The 18,286-nt window shown below is 39.2% G+C and overlaps 1 protein-coding gene across 1 annotated transcript; it reads left to right on the top strand.

Moving 5' to 3' along the window:
- Positions 1-216: 216 nt before the first annotated feature.
- On the top strand, positions 217-17,941 carry LOC148741724 (uncharacterized). The gene is made up of 19 exons (XM_088745223.1): positions 217-400; positions 2,622-2,911; positions 4,788-4,906; positions 5,323-5,517; positions 6,257-6,467; positions 7,242-7,543; positions 8,317-8,545; positions 8,754-8,777; positions 8,951-9,434; positions 9,803-10,156; positions 10,826-10,852; positions 11,609-11,798; positions 12,123-12,305; positions 12,433-12,511; positions 12,969-13,093; positions 13,710-13,859; positions 14,990-15,158; positions 16,153-16,343; positions 16,758-17,941. Exons 1-19 carry the CDS (start codon positions 375-377, stop codon positions 17,073-17,075), a joined length of 3,666 nt encoding a protein of 1,221 aa, XP_088601349.1. The 5' UTR covers positions 217-374; the 3' UTR covers positions 17,076-17,941.
- Positions 17,942-18,286: the final 345 nt, after the last annotated feature.

The raw sequence follows: 18,286 nt of genomic DNA on the forward strand, positions 1-18,286 counted from the left end.
TTGGAACTTTGGACTGGCCAAGCCCACATGCGTTAGCACTTTTATTTTGTAACTTAGGTGGTTTGTTATGAATAAACCCTTTTCAAAACTTAAAAAAATGAATCATGTAAACAAAGGTAAAAGGAAACTTATCATAGGTATGTGATTGTAATTGTCAAGTGAAGCGTGCTGCAAATTGACTAATCACCGTCGAGATTTATGTACATTTTAGCCTTGATCTGCTACTGATGTGCATACGTTGGTTTTTGTAGACACTGTGAACTGATCGCGGAAGGGCACTGAGCTAATCGATTCTTATTATTGTTGCTATTTTGTTGAACTCCACTACAGCATATAGTTCATAAAGACTTCCAGACAGCTCGCACTGGAAAATAATGGCCGGCCTTGGTAATAGTAAGAAGTAAGTAATGACTGTGAAGAATTTGATTGGATTCTTATGTCACACCGAGTTCTTATTTGCGGCTAGCGTGATGTTTTCATCTTCTGAGAGAATGTTAGTTGTGTGGGACATAACAGATGAAGTGGGTTTCCTATCCACAGTTGATTCGACTTTGCTCCGTTCTGTTATCTAAAAGTAGAATTGTGCTGTTAAGTATTACGGAAATTAATGTATTTGTATTCAAATACATTAACTTTCGATTAACTTCGAAATCATTTGCTGCATAGGAAAGAGAACTTTGTTGAGGTAATATGTTCGTTGGGAGTTAATTCTTATAAAGAAATCCTGGCTTTAGTTCTCTCGGTCCTGATTTGGTGACGGTTGTTTTAAACATGTTTTTGCAACATTTTTGTTTTGCCTCGTACTCATTATTATGCAAATTACTCTTCGATAACCGGAAAAAATACCAGAAGCGATTGACTTCCTCAGGGAATACGGCTCTGCTCGGATCGTGCCCTTTATCACGTCCTCTTGAATGACTCACAAATTAAATTCTGTGACGATTTCAGTGTAACAAAGGTAAAATCCAATAACAAAAAATAGAGGCTGGAGTCCAAAATTCCAAACTGGGAGCTTAAACACGAAGGCGCGCTCAGGTAAAATGCTCATGGATTTTGCCGACATATGTCAATGAAGTGCCGTATGCGAGGGCTAAAGACATCGATTTCTCATCGGCTAAGAGGCTCAAAGAAAAGCTCGACCAAAAAATCGAGGATCTACAACAGCCGCAAGCCTCGAACCATACAACAACTTCTAGTTCCTCCTGTCCTTCCCCTTGATTTGTAATGATCTTAGGTATAGCGCATTAGATCATATATCCAATGAATTTTGCGCTATAGAAATAATAAAATTATTAAATTATTATACGAAAAAATCCTTAGTCTTTATGCTTTCCACTTTTGCTCGAACAGCCAACAACAATGCATAAAACCATCCCTTCTTTCTCACATGAACTCTTCGTTAGATACGGTTTGTTTACGCTCGAAGGACACCAAGATGGCGGATAGTAACCGTTGCTAAGGTATTGGTCACGTGGGTGAAACCCAAGGATATAAGGAAGTCTTTCCTGGGAAGACCTAGGCTTATTTGTCACTCACCGTTGACGTTTGCGGGTCAAATTTAAATGCTGGTAGACGAACAAAAGGAATTGTAATTTTATTATAGTGGTAGTTATAGATCATTTCTTATTTCTTTCTTGTAAAGAGACGCAATTCAGTTTTTTAACTGCAATGTTTTTCTTAATAAATACAGTCTACAGTCTTCAGTTTTTAATCAGATACTTACATTTTAGCTGCTATAGAAACTGCGGAACTCACTTGCAACACGTATGCGTTATTAACCAAGCGTGAGGTCAAGATGACTGGATATTGGCCGAGTTTTTTTTTTTTTTTGCATTTTTATGGACCGAGACGAGGTCAAGGTCCATAAAAATGCGGAAAAAAGAACGAGGCTAATATCCAGCCATCTTGACATAACAAGCTTGGTTAATAAGGAATTTACCATATTGCAAAAAGACTTCGCTTTACTAAGAAGTAAGAATGACTTGTTTACTTGAGAGCCGGGAAAGAAAGCCAGCTGTGTTTTTAGCACAACAAACTTACAAGAGTCGTTTCTGACTTCTTTGTTTTGATTGTCTTCTGCCGCTTTTTGCGTTTCTATCGCCGAAATTGTCCAAGAATTACGAACGTTGTTCTAAATCTATTTTTTTCATGCGCGGGATCGATGCGGGCAATCCCGAGCGGGCAAGATGGACCCATCTTGCCCGGTGGGGTAGCCAATCAGAACAAAGGATTCGCGTCATCTTGCCCACAAGCACTGCGAGCGATGTTATAAACAGCTTTATTGAATCCCACCTCCCCTTATATAGAGTGCGTGACAGTCTATAAAATCACATTCTAATTTTAAATCGGCATGCTTAGAATGCAGGCAGGCCCTCTTTATAAGCTGCTCGGTACGAGTGTTTCTAGGTCTGTGAGGATAATGCATGACTAAGCGTTCCACTCAAGCAAGATAAACAACGTAACATTCTGAATGTACTAGAACATTTTAATGTAATTTCGTGATTTATATCATTGTCGTTATGTCCTTATGTCGCACAGCGTGAACCAAGCATTCACTACAGTTACGCTGTTAATGCATAGAATACCTGATTTATGATTCCATGCTGTCAATTTTGCATTAGATTTGATGCAGTAGAGGAAGTGGAGCTGTTAGTTATGGACAAACCGATGGTAGTAATTGAAGAAGAGCATCTGGGTGACCGTTTTCCTGTAATGCTCCCGAGATGCACGGAGAGAAAGCCATCAATTAAACGTAGGGTAGTAACTAGAGACGAGCCTCTGCCTGACCCTCTGCCTGACCCTCTGTCTTCAATGAACGAGAGAGAGCCACCACCTTATCGTAGTATCACGAACGATTCCATATCTCGATGTTATCAGGATCAGGTCGATGGGAAAATTCCTAGTGGTTTTGGTAAGTATAATCACAGAAAGTCTTAAGGATTGGCGAGCTTCATGATAACCCGTCGTAATTCTTAATTGATCTACCCGTTAAAGAATTTTGTTGATACGTTCAGTTTAGTTTCTCTTGAATTAAATTGCCAAACTGAAGCTATCACCATGGTTGGGTTGGACCGATGAAGAGGATAATCAATAAAAAGAGAAAAAGGTTCGAGAAGTTTACCCGGTTTACGACTGACACACTTATATGGCTAAAGTTATAGGCATTTGCAGCATATTGCATTGTGGATCTCAACTGTACTTAGTCATTTGTGGTCACTGCACGCATTTTGGCTTCTTATCAGAGATGAGTTAGACTGAGGACAAGAAAAAAGCCCAACACACGTTTTGTCTTTGGTTGGAAAACATCGAATCATGTAACATGGATTCCCCACTTGACTCGTTTTCTTTGCCAAGCGTATTCAACTAGCTTGATTAGATTCGTTGTTCGAGCGGAAGCCGTCACCAGGAAGGTAATTTGCCATCTCGTCGTCAAGGAGTACCTATGCCTTCATCCTCTTTTTTATTCTCCATAGATGATAAGCTTCTTTCTGCAAGCAACAGCTGCACATAGTTATATAATAAACTCAATTGACAGTGCAGCTATGATAATTAGCAGTTGCCAATGATCTATAAGACCACGGGCGCGTGACTAGCATCAGATAAGCTTTTTCGCCTCCACCTCAGCAAGCATGAAGCAAAGTTTGATAACTGTTGCGTTAATTTTTGGACTAAGCTATTGGTATGCGTCTCTCCTCTGATAAATCATAAGAAAAGCCAACTGATCAAAATGTGTGTACGATTAAGCCCATGTCTACGTATAGATGAAAAATGGAGTCAAAATTTGGTTTAAAAGAATGAATATCAGCGACATCTGCACGCACCTTAACCTTATGTGCCGATTATTTTCGCTCTACCACTTTTGACGTCACTTGTTATCTACCATTGGAGAGATTTAGCACCACGTTTACGCGGTACGTGAACTGCAAGAGTGACCACAGGACCTTGTTTTTCCCGCCATTTTTTCACGTTTGCTGGCTGCGCTTTGCCGTTTCTAAGTGAAAGTTGTAGTGTTTGGATAGAAAATAGAGACTATATAGGTGCAAACTCAACTAGTTTAATGGCGGGAAGAAACAAACGTACAAAAGTAAACACTGCACGCTCGAGGAGAATCACGTGCTTAGCATTACGTCATAACAAAAGTAACCTGTTTTTTTTCTTTTTTGCTGTGTATGTAAGATTTTCGTCGCTTTTAAAATCATAGACTGGAAGTTAATTGCCGGAGAAAGGGCACCAAAATTATATCTTGTAAGTCGTACTGGAGCACCCTCAAATCCACTGTGACGTGAGCTCACTTTAAGCAAAAGCAGCAAGGTTAAAGCTATTTAACGTGAAACGTGATAGGGCCAGCTGACGTTTGCCGTTTCACGTAAACTCGATTCTAAATCTCTCTATTGTCTGAGCAAACACCTAACAAACTTTAATCTAAATTTCCTTTTTACCATCTATTTATAGAACCAGAGGACGAGCATGAGGGTATCGATGCTTCTGACCAACAATCTGAACGTGAAAGTAATTGAAAGAGGGCACGTAAAAAAACGCAAATAAACAGACCACTTAAACATTAGTGTTACAAAGTCAACGTGCACTCAACTTGTTTATTCTTGAGTTTCTTCCTTACCTGACGACTGTTCATCACATAAGAAACGAGGGCCACATTGAGAGGTTGTTGGAAATCGAACCTACCTCTTTTCTATCTTTCATGTTGAAATTTGTAACTTTGGTGGTTGTTTAGCCACTAAAGGTTCATACTTGTGTATCACTCTTGTGTTTGTCTTATTGTTTTACAGAAACAGAGGAAGATTTGAAGAAAGTGCTGCTTGAAGGTGATTTTGACGCGATTCAACAAAAAGTAACTCCAAAAACCCTGGCAAGGTGTAAAAGTAATACCTTACTCAAAGCTTTCCAGGTTGGTCATATGATTTTATCTTTACCTATTTTACTGGCATACTTTACTTAAGGCTATTTCGCCAGATCAAATGGCAAAAGTGATCCCTATTTACTGTGATTTGGTTTCACTACTCCATATTATTAGCTCTTGAAGTTCGTAAGGATGCTACTCTCTCAACTATTAGCTTAAAAACTATAAACAATTGTAACTTGTTCACCATCTGAGTGTGCTTGTATCTTTATCACCTTTGAAATATCACTGGCTAGCAATCACGTCTTTTTCAGTTTTTTTTCTTTTTTAGCTCTTTCTCCCACAATTGAAAAACTCTCCTACCACTTTCAAGAACGTGAGGCTAACAAGGAATCAGAAACAATAACATTCATTTTAAAAGACCTTTTGATTAAAGGGATAACTGTATTTCTTGTCAAACATAGGTCAGCAAACAACTCCGAGATTTAGCACATGATGCAAACCCGGAGAAAGACGATCTAGATATGCTGGAAAAATCTATAGACGGGTTTACATCAGCCCTAATAGACCCTCTTAAAGCCGACGACGATACCAGAAATACATTTCGAAGTTATTTTGATGATGTGGTGGACGAGGCGATCGACATGAAGCAAAAGAAGGTACTAAACGAGTAGTAAAAAAGGTTTCTAACCAATACGTATGCGTTATTGACCAAGCGTGAGGTAAGATGGCTGGATATTGGCTGAGTTCTTTTTCATGGATCGAGACGAAGTGGAGGTCATAGAAAGGAAAGGAAAAGGAAAGAAAAGAAGAGAGACAACAATGTCTTCAAAAACTGCCACTGACGAAGCCTTGTGTGATATTACAACGGGGAAAAGATAATTATGAGTTTTGTGCGCACAATATTATATTTGGTACCATCTCATTATACAGCATGTCATTTGAATGTCTTTGCACTGTCCGCACAAAGTAACAGAGGAACTGTAGTGAATGCAAATTATATTATTGTGAATCCACTAAATGATGTGTCATAAAACTGAATGATTAAAAGACGCTGAACATGCCTATATCTCGACGCAATAGCTGATCTGGCCAGAATTTATTTTCCACCTGAATTGTATTAGTTGTTTGTAAGAAATCTTTTATCCTTGTTTTGGCATGGCTTTTCTGTTTTAGATCACAGATGACGTCAAAAATTGGTAAGGACAAAAAAGTGGCGTAGGAGGCTCAGCCGAGAGCGTCACTGATGTGTTGCTAGTATTGTTTAAATACAATGAAGGAAAACTTTGTTTATGGTGACGTCATCTACGAGGTTCTCCTCCGTTAGGTAATATAGAAGAACCGATGCAAATTCAGCTTATTGTTTAAAATAATGTATGGCGACGAATTTTTTCGCAGTTCATCTCTCATCCAGTGGTGTATAACTTGCTTAAATCCAGATGGTACCGCTCCTTTTGCAAAGTAAGAAAAGAATCATGGTGGACACCTAAGCGTTGGGGATACCTTTTTCTCAACCTCTGGACAGTGTTTGACATCGCCTTCTTCCCCCTCCTCTTTGCCATTTTCTTCGTTCTGCACAAGATAAAACGGGCGTTAAGGAGAAAAAGAGGTTTGTAAGGTGGTTTTTTTTTTGCATTCGTTAAGGTAGCTGAAATCGTACAATACATGGTAATTTGTTTTTAATCTGTTTAGCAAGCTCCCAGGTATTCAAAAAGTTGGGCTTGGGGGAGGGGGGGGGGGGAAGGATGAAGGGCAGAGGATGATAGCTTTTTGCGTCTTAACCTCCGTCCATAAAACTGAGTTTGTACTTACGCTAGGCCCTCTCAACTGACACAACGAGGATTCCTTGGGAGAACTATGAAACATACTATTTTGTTAGTTATGCCGAAAAACGTGTCATTTTTTAATTACTCTTAATGCCTGGCAACAATGATTTACTGCACGACCTTTCAAGCTTTACTCGAAAGAACTTACCCTATCTCGACAATCTGGTTGATTCTGACCATGAGACGTTCTTACGAGTACAAGATCTCATTAACTGGAGTGTTTTTCAAATAAAGCGCTGGAACTAATGATTTGCGAGATAACTTGGTTTTATCAACTGAGTCAATGCCTCCCGCTAAGAGTTCCTAAAGCTGCCGTTTCGAGGGTCAGTGCGAATACCCCTGGTCAGTGCGAATATTATCAACTCAGTTGATAAAAACAATTTGTTCCCACCAGATCATAACAGTCTTAAGAATGATTATGATTGCTGGAATCAAGTCTTGAGATTGGACGCAACTGGGGAGTTGTTGAGGTGCTTGATGTCAGTTATTGTATGTCTTCTTTATCGATCAGTGATTTTATCGCATAGCCTGTGATGCTTTCCTTGATAATTTTGCAGAAACGAAAATGTGTTTTGTTTTGACGCTGGGCAAAGATACCTCAGATGAAGAATTTGATCTGATTAAAAAGACGATAATGTACATCACTGGTGAATATGGCTGCCACTCTGCCAAATACTGTGTTGTTTTACATGAGAACAGCAAAATGATCAAATTTGAAGAGAGTTTCTCTACTGAGGATGCACTTCGAGAGAGGATTGACTCGTTAAAGCGGCCAAACTCTACCAGTTCACTCTGTGTAGATCTTATGGCCACCCGAACTGCATTCGCAAACCAAACTGCTGGGGAGGAGGCCAAAAAGGTGAGGTAGACGCGTGCGCAACCGTTTTCCGGAGCTCTGTCGAGTTCTGTCCCTTAACTTGTTTCATAGGCTCATTTTTCGATCCTCGCCTTGATAAGTTCTATGAGAGGTTTAGCGCCGCGTTAGCGCGAAACGGCAAATGTCAGCTTGCCTTTTCATGTTTCACATAAATAGCGTGAACCTTACTGCTTTGGCTTCGCGTGAGCTCACGTCATGGTGGATTTGAAGGCGCCCTTGTATGACTGACAAGAAATAGTTTGGGTGCCCTTCCTCCAGCAATTAACCTGTGGTCTGTGAGAGAAATTGATGAAGAAAATCCCACGTACACGGCAAACGCGAAACAGGTTACTTTCACGTAAAAAAGCAAAGCGCAACCGGCAAACGTGAAAAAATGGCGGGAAAAACAAAATCACGTGGTCACTCTTGCCGTTCTCGTTTCACTTAAACGCGGTGCTAAATCTCTCTTTAGTTACCAATTAATATTCAACGTTGATTGATTTTGGCTACCGCACGCTACAGTTGATTTCTGTTTCAAATGGAAACTCTGAGGTATTTTTTTATTATTTTTCCTAAAACGAATTTGAGGGAATCATTAAGAAGAGCAAGGTATGTTTTTCCTTCCTCAGTGTTTCCTTGTCGAGAAAACTAATAACTGACATTATTAGAAGGCTGGTGTAGTTCCAAGATGATAATCATAATTGATAAACATTATAAATTTGGTGTTTAGAATCAAATAATTAAATATCACGTTTTTTATTTTATTTTTACATTAGGTGGTCGTGCTCTTTCTTAATAACACGTTACATATGTTGGGAGCCAGCACCGAGTCTCTATTGTCCTTAGTAGAAGAGATGAAGGAGAATAAAGTTAACATCTTTCCCGTTGGTATCGGGGAGCACGCCAAGTTATCAGAATTAGGTGGAATGGCAACTAAAGATGGCACAGCGTGTCACTTTGGAGAATACGAGTCACACGAGACGTTGGGGACAGCTGTCGTACAAGGTAACTTGAAGAGGTTTAACATTATGATAAGACAGCGCACATTCTAAGAATGATTATCCCTAGTTGGTTTCGGAAAGTATTACTTGCCGTTATTACAATTCAAATTGAGAAAAGTTACAGCGGTGATGTATATTTAGCTCTCAGATCTCTCTTCACTGCGCGGAAGTGTGACCGGCTTTATAATTGAGATGATTCACTTTCCTTGCAGGTATCGAGGGAAAGAACATCTATGGTGAGTGTGGGCTATTTTTAGTACTTAGATTTCTAAAGATCGTTACATTTTTTTCCTGAATTTTCGAGAGACTATCCTTGAAATCTGAGTTTTCTTTTGATAGTTTCTATCCTAAGCTTTCGTCTCAATCATTGTCTTCCTAGTATAAATACAGTTACTATCATATCTTTCAGAGAAATACAAGGATTACTTTACGACTCCTTATTTCGTCTTTGTTCGCGATACGCTGAGCTACCTTACCCTCCTTGGTCTTCACTTCACCATTTGCCTGTCCCCTTCAACTGTTGCCTTCCGTCAAATAGAATGGTTTATTTTAGTATTTTTCCTGGGACGCGTTTTAATGGAGGTGGATCAGTTTTTAAGCGCTAAAAATGCTAGAATAAATGCACAAAGAGAAAATGGGGATGGATCCAGCCACCAGGTACCTGAGGATCAACAAGAAACAAATGAGGCTGGAGAAGACAAGTCTTTGCTGAAGAAGCCTACTGACAAAAAGGATGGAATAAAAGCACCAACGCTATCGAAGGGAAATGAAGATGGATCCAGCTATCAAGTACGTTCGCCTGAGGATGAGGCAAATGAAGCAAATGAGGCAAATGAGGAAAATGAGGCAGGAGAAGACAATATTTTGCTAAAGAATCTTAATACCTATTTCAGGTATTTCAGGTTTTGATTGGCCGTTTTCTAGTTATATGTCTTTGACAAAACTAGATTTTTAAGGATGGGGAGAAGAGTTTGTCTGAGGTCAGCAAATCAGGCTACTATTCTTTGCTTAGGTACACTGGTCATCGTTCACAGCTGCATCAATCAATCATGATGCGACACTCTTCACTGCCTGGCTGCATCAGTAGCAGCCAGTGTTTATTGTTATGGTACGCCATTAATTGGGTCATCATGCTCATTGTTACAACAGATAATGGTACATACAAGAACTGATTATTTTGCTTGTGAATAACACAAGATCTCTCCATTGATTATGTGAAATAATGCTCTTCTGATGCAGTTGATATCCATTACTTTTATAGTGACCGTTGGAATGTGCTTGACTTCATTATTCTTGTTTTCTACCTGATTACCTTCATCTTGCGCATAATCACATGGAAAAGCGCCACAGGGGTATCAGACAACAGACTCTTGGCTGTGTCAGAGTATTCGTATGGCTTCATCGCCATGTTTCTCACACTGAGGGCCTTTGGTCAAGTCATTGAGCGCGTGCGGAGAATGGGTGAAATACAAATCGCTTTGTTCTTCGTTTTCTGGGATGTCATGACGATATTGTGGCAGTTTCTGGCTACGATTCTGGCATTTTCTTTAGCCATGACCAAGGTTTATGTTGCTGAGAAAGCCTATACTTCAGGGAAAGACTCCGAGAAGGATTTGTGAGTACAGATTATGAACTTGTTCAATTCTCGAACCCGTGAACGACAAATTTTAACTTGTTGGGCTAATTTATTGGGTTCTGTTTTTAGATAGCTTTTCTTTCACGTTACGGACGGACACCTCGTATATATCTAAGTGCCTAATGTTGGAAACAGTGGGCTAAAAGCTGATCGAGTGAAAGTTAGTGTTTCGATGGAAGCCCAACAGGAGAGAAAAACTGCTTACATCAGAATGCCAAACTTTACATGAAAGGCCGATTTTTGACAATCTTCATAAATAGTCAGGGAGGATGTCTCAAAAAGAGGCCTAACAAAGGCACTACGTAGCACCCCTACTACACAAAAGGTTTGACATTAGAATCTAATAGGTTGATATCCAGAGAGAGCATCGCTACATCAGTCATTGTCACAATTGTGGAGTCAGTGACTTGCTTCACTCTAACCTTTAGAAGGGGACGGGATACTTCTGGAAGCACCCATAAGGATGGGTTCAGAAATATTGTCAGTAACATTTTCTACGGAACTACCCTCCCGAGTGAAATAAAATTGGGTGTCAAAGTTCCATCTGCCCCTCCCCCCTTCAGTTCCTTAATATGGAACAATTTCGATGGGTTAAACCGTAAACCATGACAACGGTTCTTTAACCATTTATTTTGTCCTTTTTTTAAGGGCATGCAGTGAATCAGGGATAATTTGGTAAGAGTAAAATTGTTCTTGTTATCTGTTACTCTAATTTTTTAACATTTTACACCAATGTCTGAAATACACCTCATGACACAAACTTTTTGCTAATCTTGAATTTCGCTTTCGTTTTAAAATTCGTTATTTAAAGCTTTAAATATTTAGGCAAAAAAATAAGCAACCTATTATGTCAGCTAGGTTTCACTCACATTAAACAGTGATTAATGGATGGCTACCTATCTACCTCATGGAAAAGCGAAATAAGGTCTCTCTAAAGAGGGATAAAAGTGAGAAAAAAAATTATAGGTGTTAAAATAAGTACTGATGAAAAACCACGAGTTTTACCAGCTTCATCATGAAAACTTGCTGGCAAGACGCTGTCACCTTTCATGGCTGCAGCGTTACGAGAACAAGAAGCAGAGGTGCGACTGAAGAAATCCTCTTTGCTCCCCTGCCCTCGCGCGGCTTCAGAGCTTGTTAAAAACGCTACTTCGCCACCTAAACTGCACAAAAAAGCCAGCTCAACTATTCCGTCAACCTTCCTAAGAGGCACCTTACAGTTTTCCATCTGGAAAAAATATTGTAACATTTTGGATACCAAGACATGAATGTGCTGATAATTGAGCTGACCTGAAATCTGCTCCATGTAGGAGCAGTGACACAGTAGCTTCCGAGACGAAGATCTTTAGAAACAGTTATGACGGTCATAAGGATCTAAATTTAAAAAAATTGAACGGTTTTTTGATCTAACTCGTTACTTTTGTTCTTCAGTTGGTGGACCATGGCGACACACCTTGGTTGGTCTTTATTGGGCTTAGCTGACCTAGATGCATTTAACTCCGTCGACAATCCCTCTGTTTCTCTTATTCATGTGCTGTACAGCTTCTTCTTAGTCATGGCAGTTATTCTTCTCATAAACATGATGATTGCTTTGCTTTCTAACACCTATCAGCAGGTTAAGGTACTAAACAGTCTCTCTGCCTTTGCTGAAGTATATTAATTCTGTTCATAATCCAGAATTAAGAAAATATGATAGGTTCTCAACAATAAACAGACTTTTTTGGCGTAAAATATAGAATACATTTTTCGTAGAGTTCTTCAGATTCTATGATCATATATCAATGTCTTTTGGCCTAATGACGCTTAAGACAAAACGATGTCAAATATTTAGTTTCTTAGATATGATTTGTCAAAATTTATCTTCCACTAACGTTGTGTCGCCTGCTCAGTGTTTTTAGACCAGCCTTAGAGGCTGTTAAGTCCCTCTTTATTACTCCATTATTAGGATAATTCACTCCAGGAGTGGTCTTTCAAGAGAGCCATTACTGTTAGGACTTACAGTACCTGTCATCCGATACCAGTCCCTCTCAACCTTTTGTCGGTTCCACTGATTGCACTCTGGAACCTCTGTCGAAAGTGTTCGTGCAAAACATCGTCAGACAGTCCTGATTCGCCTGAGGGCGGACGGGTAAGCTGGTAACGCAGTGCCAATTAATTTTGTGAATTTTAACAAGCTGCTGTTGTTGAAAGTTATAATTGATGTCTGCTCAGTGATTTTACTTCACTTTTGATGTGAGCCTTCTTTGATTCGACAGAAAGAAGCTCTGGATAAAGTGGTGAACAAACTACAAAGGGTGTACTTCGAGAAATACGGTTATGAATTTCCCCTCACAGGTAAAGAGATATGCTAGATTGGTAGATACCCCCACAAATCTATGATAAGGTCATAAAAATGATATGATGCAAATAGATGTTATTCTACCAAGACTTGCTTTGCGAATGTTTCTAAAGAATGTTTCTTTGCGAATGTTTTCTAAAGAAAGAATGTTTCTAAAGAAGTTCAAGTCCAAGACTTGCTTTGCGAATGTTTCTAACGAAGTTCAAACCATTACAGATAACATTCCAAATTCCTATTCGATCTGGAAACAGTGGACAAGAAGAGCCAGCCAGTGGAATGTCCATTGCTAAATCGTTATTTATTTTTATTTTTTTTATAAGAATAAAACAAGAAATAAAAATTCACAAAGAATTCCAGTAATTATGGTCTATTTACGACGAGGCGCATCCTACGATTTTTCTAACACGACTCAAATGAGGTCAGTGTAATACGTGGTGTCCTCGCTTTATTTAGAGGGGAAAAAGATAGATCACTTGGTACAAGAAAATGAAGGAAGTCGAAAATTGACCGATCAGATAGTTCAGCAAGTATTCCGACCGCGTGGAAACAAGGAGGAGAAACTTGCGTCTGGCCAAAGCGTGAGTATTTTTCAGGCCCACAATCACATGTTACGGTGATTGTATCCTGCTACATAAGGATACACCTTTGTTATCTTTTTAATTTACATTATCACCCTTTCGATTCTCTCAAGCAAAAATTTAATGCGCGTTTGAGAAAATCAATCAATAAATGCTCTGCTGTAATTTCCTTCTTCCCTTGAAGAAAAACGAATTCGTTTTATAGTGACATTAAAAGGCTGAGCTAAAATGCTGCTCCGGAAAGAACAAAAAAGGCAACAAAATTTGTCGTCAAAGCGCCATACGAAGATTAATGGGAGGGTTATGAAATAATTAAAACCACTTCTGGCTTGCTGTCATGTCGGCTAATAATATCTTTGGTTAAGAGATTGTCCTCAAAATTCCACATTTGCCCTTGAGGCTTCGCTTTCCGGCGAAATATTCAGTTTTGAACAATGTCTCATGACATGTTTAGCTGGCATACCAGCCACCTGAACGGGTTTATTTACGAAATGTATAAAGAGAACTAGATTTGGAGAGTGATATAATCAATCATGCTTGTGCGAGTCAAACTTTTAGCCTCGCCTTTGCGCAGCTCCTTCATGTTACTGAAGTTTTGCTCAATCGTCATTTATAGGCGTGGTATGCTTCGCCGGGGATTTCTATCGTTGGCTGCCTCCTGACTTACATGGGATCTGATTGCGACACATGTAAAACGGAAAAGCCTAACAACACTCACAGTGCCAAATTCAAGTCTCCCTTCACACGAGAGACACCACGATTTGAGGTGTGGTTTTGATTTATAGAGAATAACTTACTACGAGCAACAAATTTAATTCGCACACTTCTTGCTCCATGATAGACTCTCTGGATATGCAAAATTAGTACATCTGCTTTTGACCCCTCCCTTTGGAAATCCCAGGTAATGTTAACCTCTCTTTTATAGGCGCTTGTATTCTTTTCTAGTTTGGAGCACTATCACACTCACTTTTTAAGAATGGACCCAACTGTGCCTCCATAATAGAAAGACAAGACTGGTTCTTAATAAGAACCTGTATATTCCTCTTGTAGTATTCTATTCTCACCTTTTCCTTCATGGTAATGTGTCAAGTTCGATCTCATTTGGGTACTGAACCCTTCAACCCCTAAGAGTGAGTAACACGTAGTTTCTACTTACAGCATCATCCCTGAATCAAACATCAAGGGCACAAGAATACAGTGAATAATCACCAACTGAAAAAGCTCTTGATTGTTCAACTAATTCTCCTTGAAAGCACTTTGAGAAATGTATAGGGAACAGTATGGAAGATATTCATAATGATGTTAGGGTGTAAAAGGTTGAATTTATCTTCCTGCTCCACTTCTTTGAGGTGCATGTATGCATGTATGCATGCATGCATGTATATATGTATGCATGTGTGCATTTATGTATGGGGAACAGTAAGGAGGATATTCATAATGACATTCGGATGTGAAAGATTGAATTTATCTCCCTGCTCCACTTTTTTGAGGTGCATGTCAAAGTCAAGCGGTTATACCTTTGATGCCCACCTTTGAATAACGTAATGGTGCCTTCGTTCAGCCCAAATTCCCTTTCAGAGTAATCGTTTTTTTTAATATTATTATTGATATCATAATTGATATCAGTGCTATTTTTTATATGATTATCATCATTATTACAGTTGTTATTGGAGCTGCTTTTGTTTTTTATATGATCATTATAATTTCGGTTGCTGATTGTTTATATTATCGCTAACATCTCAATCATTATTATTATTATTTTGTTTTGGTGTAAGAAGCAAGGATTCCCGCAGTCTCATAAGTGAAATAAAGACTGAAAGAAAATGAAAGTATGGTACTTGGGGTAACCTTAACAACTTCAACACCTTCAATACAAAAGTCCGTCCTTGTTTACAGGTTCTTATTCAGGAGACTGGGGAGAGGCGTATGGTGGCACTTGGTGTTGTGTATGAGTCTTACGACTGTCACAGTATGCCTGGCTGGTATTCTGGAACAGTCGGTTACCACGTGGACGATGGGAAAATTTTTGACACTGACAACCCTAAGTGTGGAAGAGAAGTCGAAGGTACGGGTTGTTTTGATGACAAGTTTAAGATATCTACAACAACGATCTAGAGGCATTTGGTAACGTAGTCAACGTCTACCGTCGTTCTGAGGGGGACCTTGCGACAATGGGTTCCTGTTTTAAAAAAAGAAATAGATTCAGAAATGTTTGAAAACGTTATGGGAAACACTTTGAAATCATGATAGACCTCTAGAGATGATTACTCTGACGTACATTGGATAAATTGGGAAAGTACTGTAGTTGTGCGCGCAAGATAAAGTGTTGAACGAATTCCGTGTGCCTAGAGTGTAAAACTAAAAGAGACACCTGGATCCTTCGATCGCGGGGGATCGAACCCTCGCCTTCTGCTTGCCGATCAAATGCTTTACAGAGAACACATTACAGGCCTAGAAAAAACTAGATTCATATCAACATATGACACTGTTAGGATCATTGATATTGATAATTCTCCTCGTATAAACAGAATAAGGGAGATTAAACTTTGTCTTCGGATGAACGAAGAGGTAGGTTATTGATCAAGATCAAGCAGCAATTGTAATTTCATACAGTGTTGTTACATTGTTGGCTATATAACGAAGTTTCCAGAAATCGAGAGAACAATTTAGAACACTGACTTACCACATCACTATGTTTATAAGCCTTGCTAGAAACTTCTCCTTATTCCAGAATATTCTGTTGAGTTATTTTAGAGATGTCTCATCATTAGCGTCTAGAATGTTCTTACTGCTAAGAATGGTGTTTAAAAAATAGGTACGACGTAATCGACTACTATGAATAAGGTTCGAGATCGTAAGATTTAGTAAGGTTTTCAGAAGTTTGAGATACCACTGTAAAGTTAGGTCGCAGATCTGTAAAGTGTTTTAACTGGGAAAACAGGAATCTACTCTTGGCTTCGTGACAAACTACCTTATGTTTGTTTGTTTGTTTTTTTTTTTGCTGTTGTTGTTATTATTATCTTTTTGCTATGAGCTAAATTTTTATGTTGATCATTTAGGAGCCATGGCTTACCGTGGTGATCTCATCGCCTGTGAAGTTGACTTTGAAAACGTCTCCAAGGGCGAAATCCCTGTGCTCTTCTCCTTGAACGGCAAAGAAGTGGCGCGTTCTTCGATGAAGTATACTTTGGGACAAGAACTATTTCCCTTCGTCTCATTAGGATATGAAGGCATTACAGTGCTCGCAAAGGTATGTTAGAGGAGGTAATGGGCTAGAAATTAGAGCTGTAACTTGTTTGGCTTCATTAGTGATCTGCTAACATATTACACCTCGGGAAGCTCCTCCAACCACAAGAGATTGTTCCTGTGACTAAATCAGAAGCATTTGGCGGTGGAGCTCTCTCTCTGTGGCAGCTCTCAGATGCTGAAATCAATTTCCATCATTGAAAGGCAGAAGTTTGTCGTATCCAGTGTTGAAAAGACCACGAAAACTTTGTTCAAGTCTGTGTAATTTTCAAATGTTTGTGAACATTTACAAAACTATCCACCCAGTATAACAAAAAGTCTGTGCCCAGTGGAGTTTACAGTTCACAACTATTATCATCGCTGTCGTAGATTCCGGTATTTTTTTAAATTTGAAACGTTTGATTTGCGCACGCTTTAGATGTGCTGTCGTGACAGAGACCGTTTCAGTGGAGTAACAAATGAAGACATTCAGGAGAAAATTGAAGTTCTGAGAGGTGATGTTCAGCATCAACTTGCCGAGCAAGCGAGGAATTTTCAGCATCAACTTACCGAGCAAGCGAGGAATGTTCAACGTCAACTTGCCGAGCAAGCGAGGAATGTTCAACATCAACTTGTCGAGCAAGCGAGGAATGTTCAGCATCAATTTGCCGAGCAAGCGAGGATGTTGTCGGAAATGAGAAATTTAGTTGTGCGTTTGAAGGAAGTAAAGGATAAAGAAGAGCAAGAAACAGGCTGATGATTTGAGCTAAGTCTTCGGGTAATAATGGATTGTGCGTAGTTTGATGGATCAGAGAGTTGATTAGTTGTAGGCTTGCAGCTATAATTTCAACATTTCCTAATTTTTTTAATGGAGGGAGGAAAATAAAGAAGGCTTGATCATGTCTGTAATTGTAGGAAAACACTGGTTTATTCAGCTTAGGCACAATATATATTGCATGTCACCACTTTTTTTCAATAGATGAAAGGATGCATATCCAAATTTTCTCGCAAACTATATCTATAGCTGTAATATTTCTTGTCCGCCAAATTAAACTAGTAGTTTACCTACTTACAAAGAATAAAAAAGTTCTGAAAAACCAGGCATTACCCTGTATAGGTTACTTTAGCTTTATAGAACTCCTAACCCCGGTTGTTCGAAGTGAGGATAACGCTCTATCTATTGGATAATCTCTGTCCGCTGGATAGACCAGTACGTTTTTTTTTTTATCACTTATCAACCGGGCCCTGGTCAGGAATTCTCCCTTTCAGCTGCTATACGCATGCGCTATACGCGTCCTTGCAAATTATTTGGGAGAATGTAGAGTTAAATCAAGATATCACTTTGTTAATGACCGAGTCAGTGTGTTATTGTGTTTGCTTTAGAACGCGTGAATATTGTAGAGCGGAAAAGTGCTTCTGCTACTCTATTTACATTGAATTGTTTCCTTTCGTTTAAGTGCCAATATGTTAAGATGAAGGAGAACGCATTCAGAACAGTCTGTGCGAATTACAAATACTCTGCTCACCAACCACATAATCTTAGGTTTGTTTCAGAATTCATATTACTTGTACTCATTTAATCGTTGCATGAAGTGTAAAAATAAATATTTTTGAAAAACGATAGATTAGTCGTACAATCAAACTCCTTTGAAGTGTGCTCACTCAGAAAATATCCCAGTAAGAGAAAGCCCAAGTGTTCGGTATTTGTCTCGAGCCTGGGACAAGCCCAAGACCCAAGACATGATGAGGGCACTATCGGACACAGCCAAAAAATTACGGGATCAATCTAAAGAAATAAAAATATATCGATAATGACAAGGGGACTACTGCAAGGCCTGATCAGAGAGTGCGAACATATCTTAACTCCGTCTACTCAAGTGGTCAATACCAGTGGTTTTCATATCAGAGTTCTTCAGGTGTTACCAAGAGGGGGTGGGGAAGCAAGGAGACACATTAATCCTCCCCCCT

The sequence above is a fragment of the Stylophora pistillata genome, chromosome 1 (genome assembly GCF_964205215.1).
Source record: "Stylophora pistillata chromosome 1, jaStyPist1.2, whole genome shotgun sequence".
NCBI lineage: Eukaryota > Metazoa > Cnidaria > Anthozoa > Scleractinia > Pocilloporidae > Stylophora > Stylophora pistillata.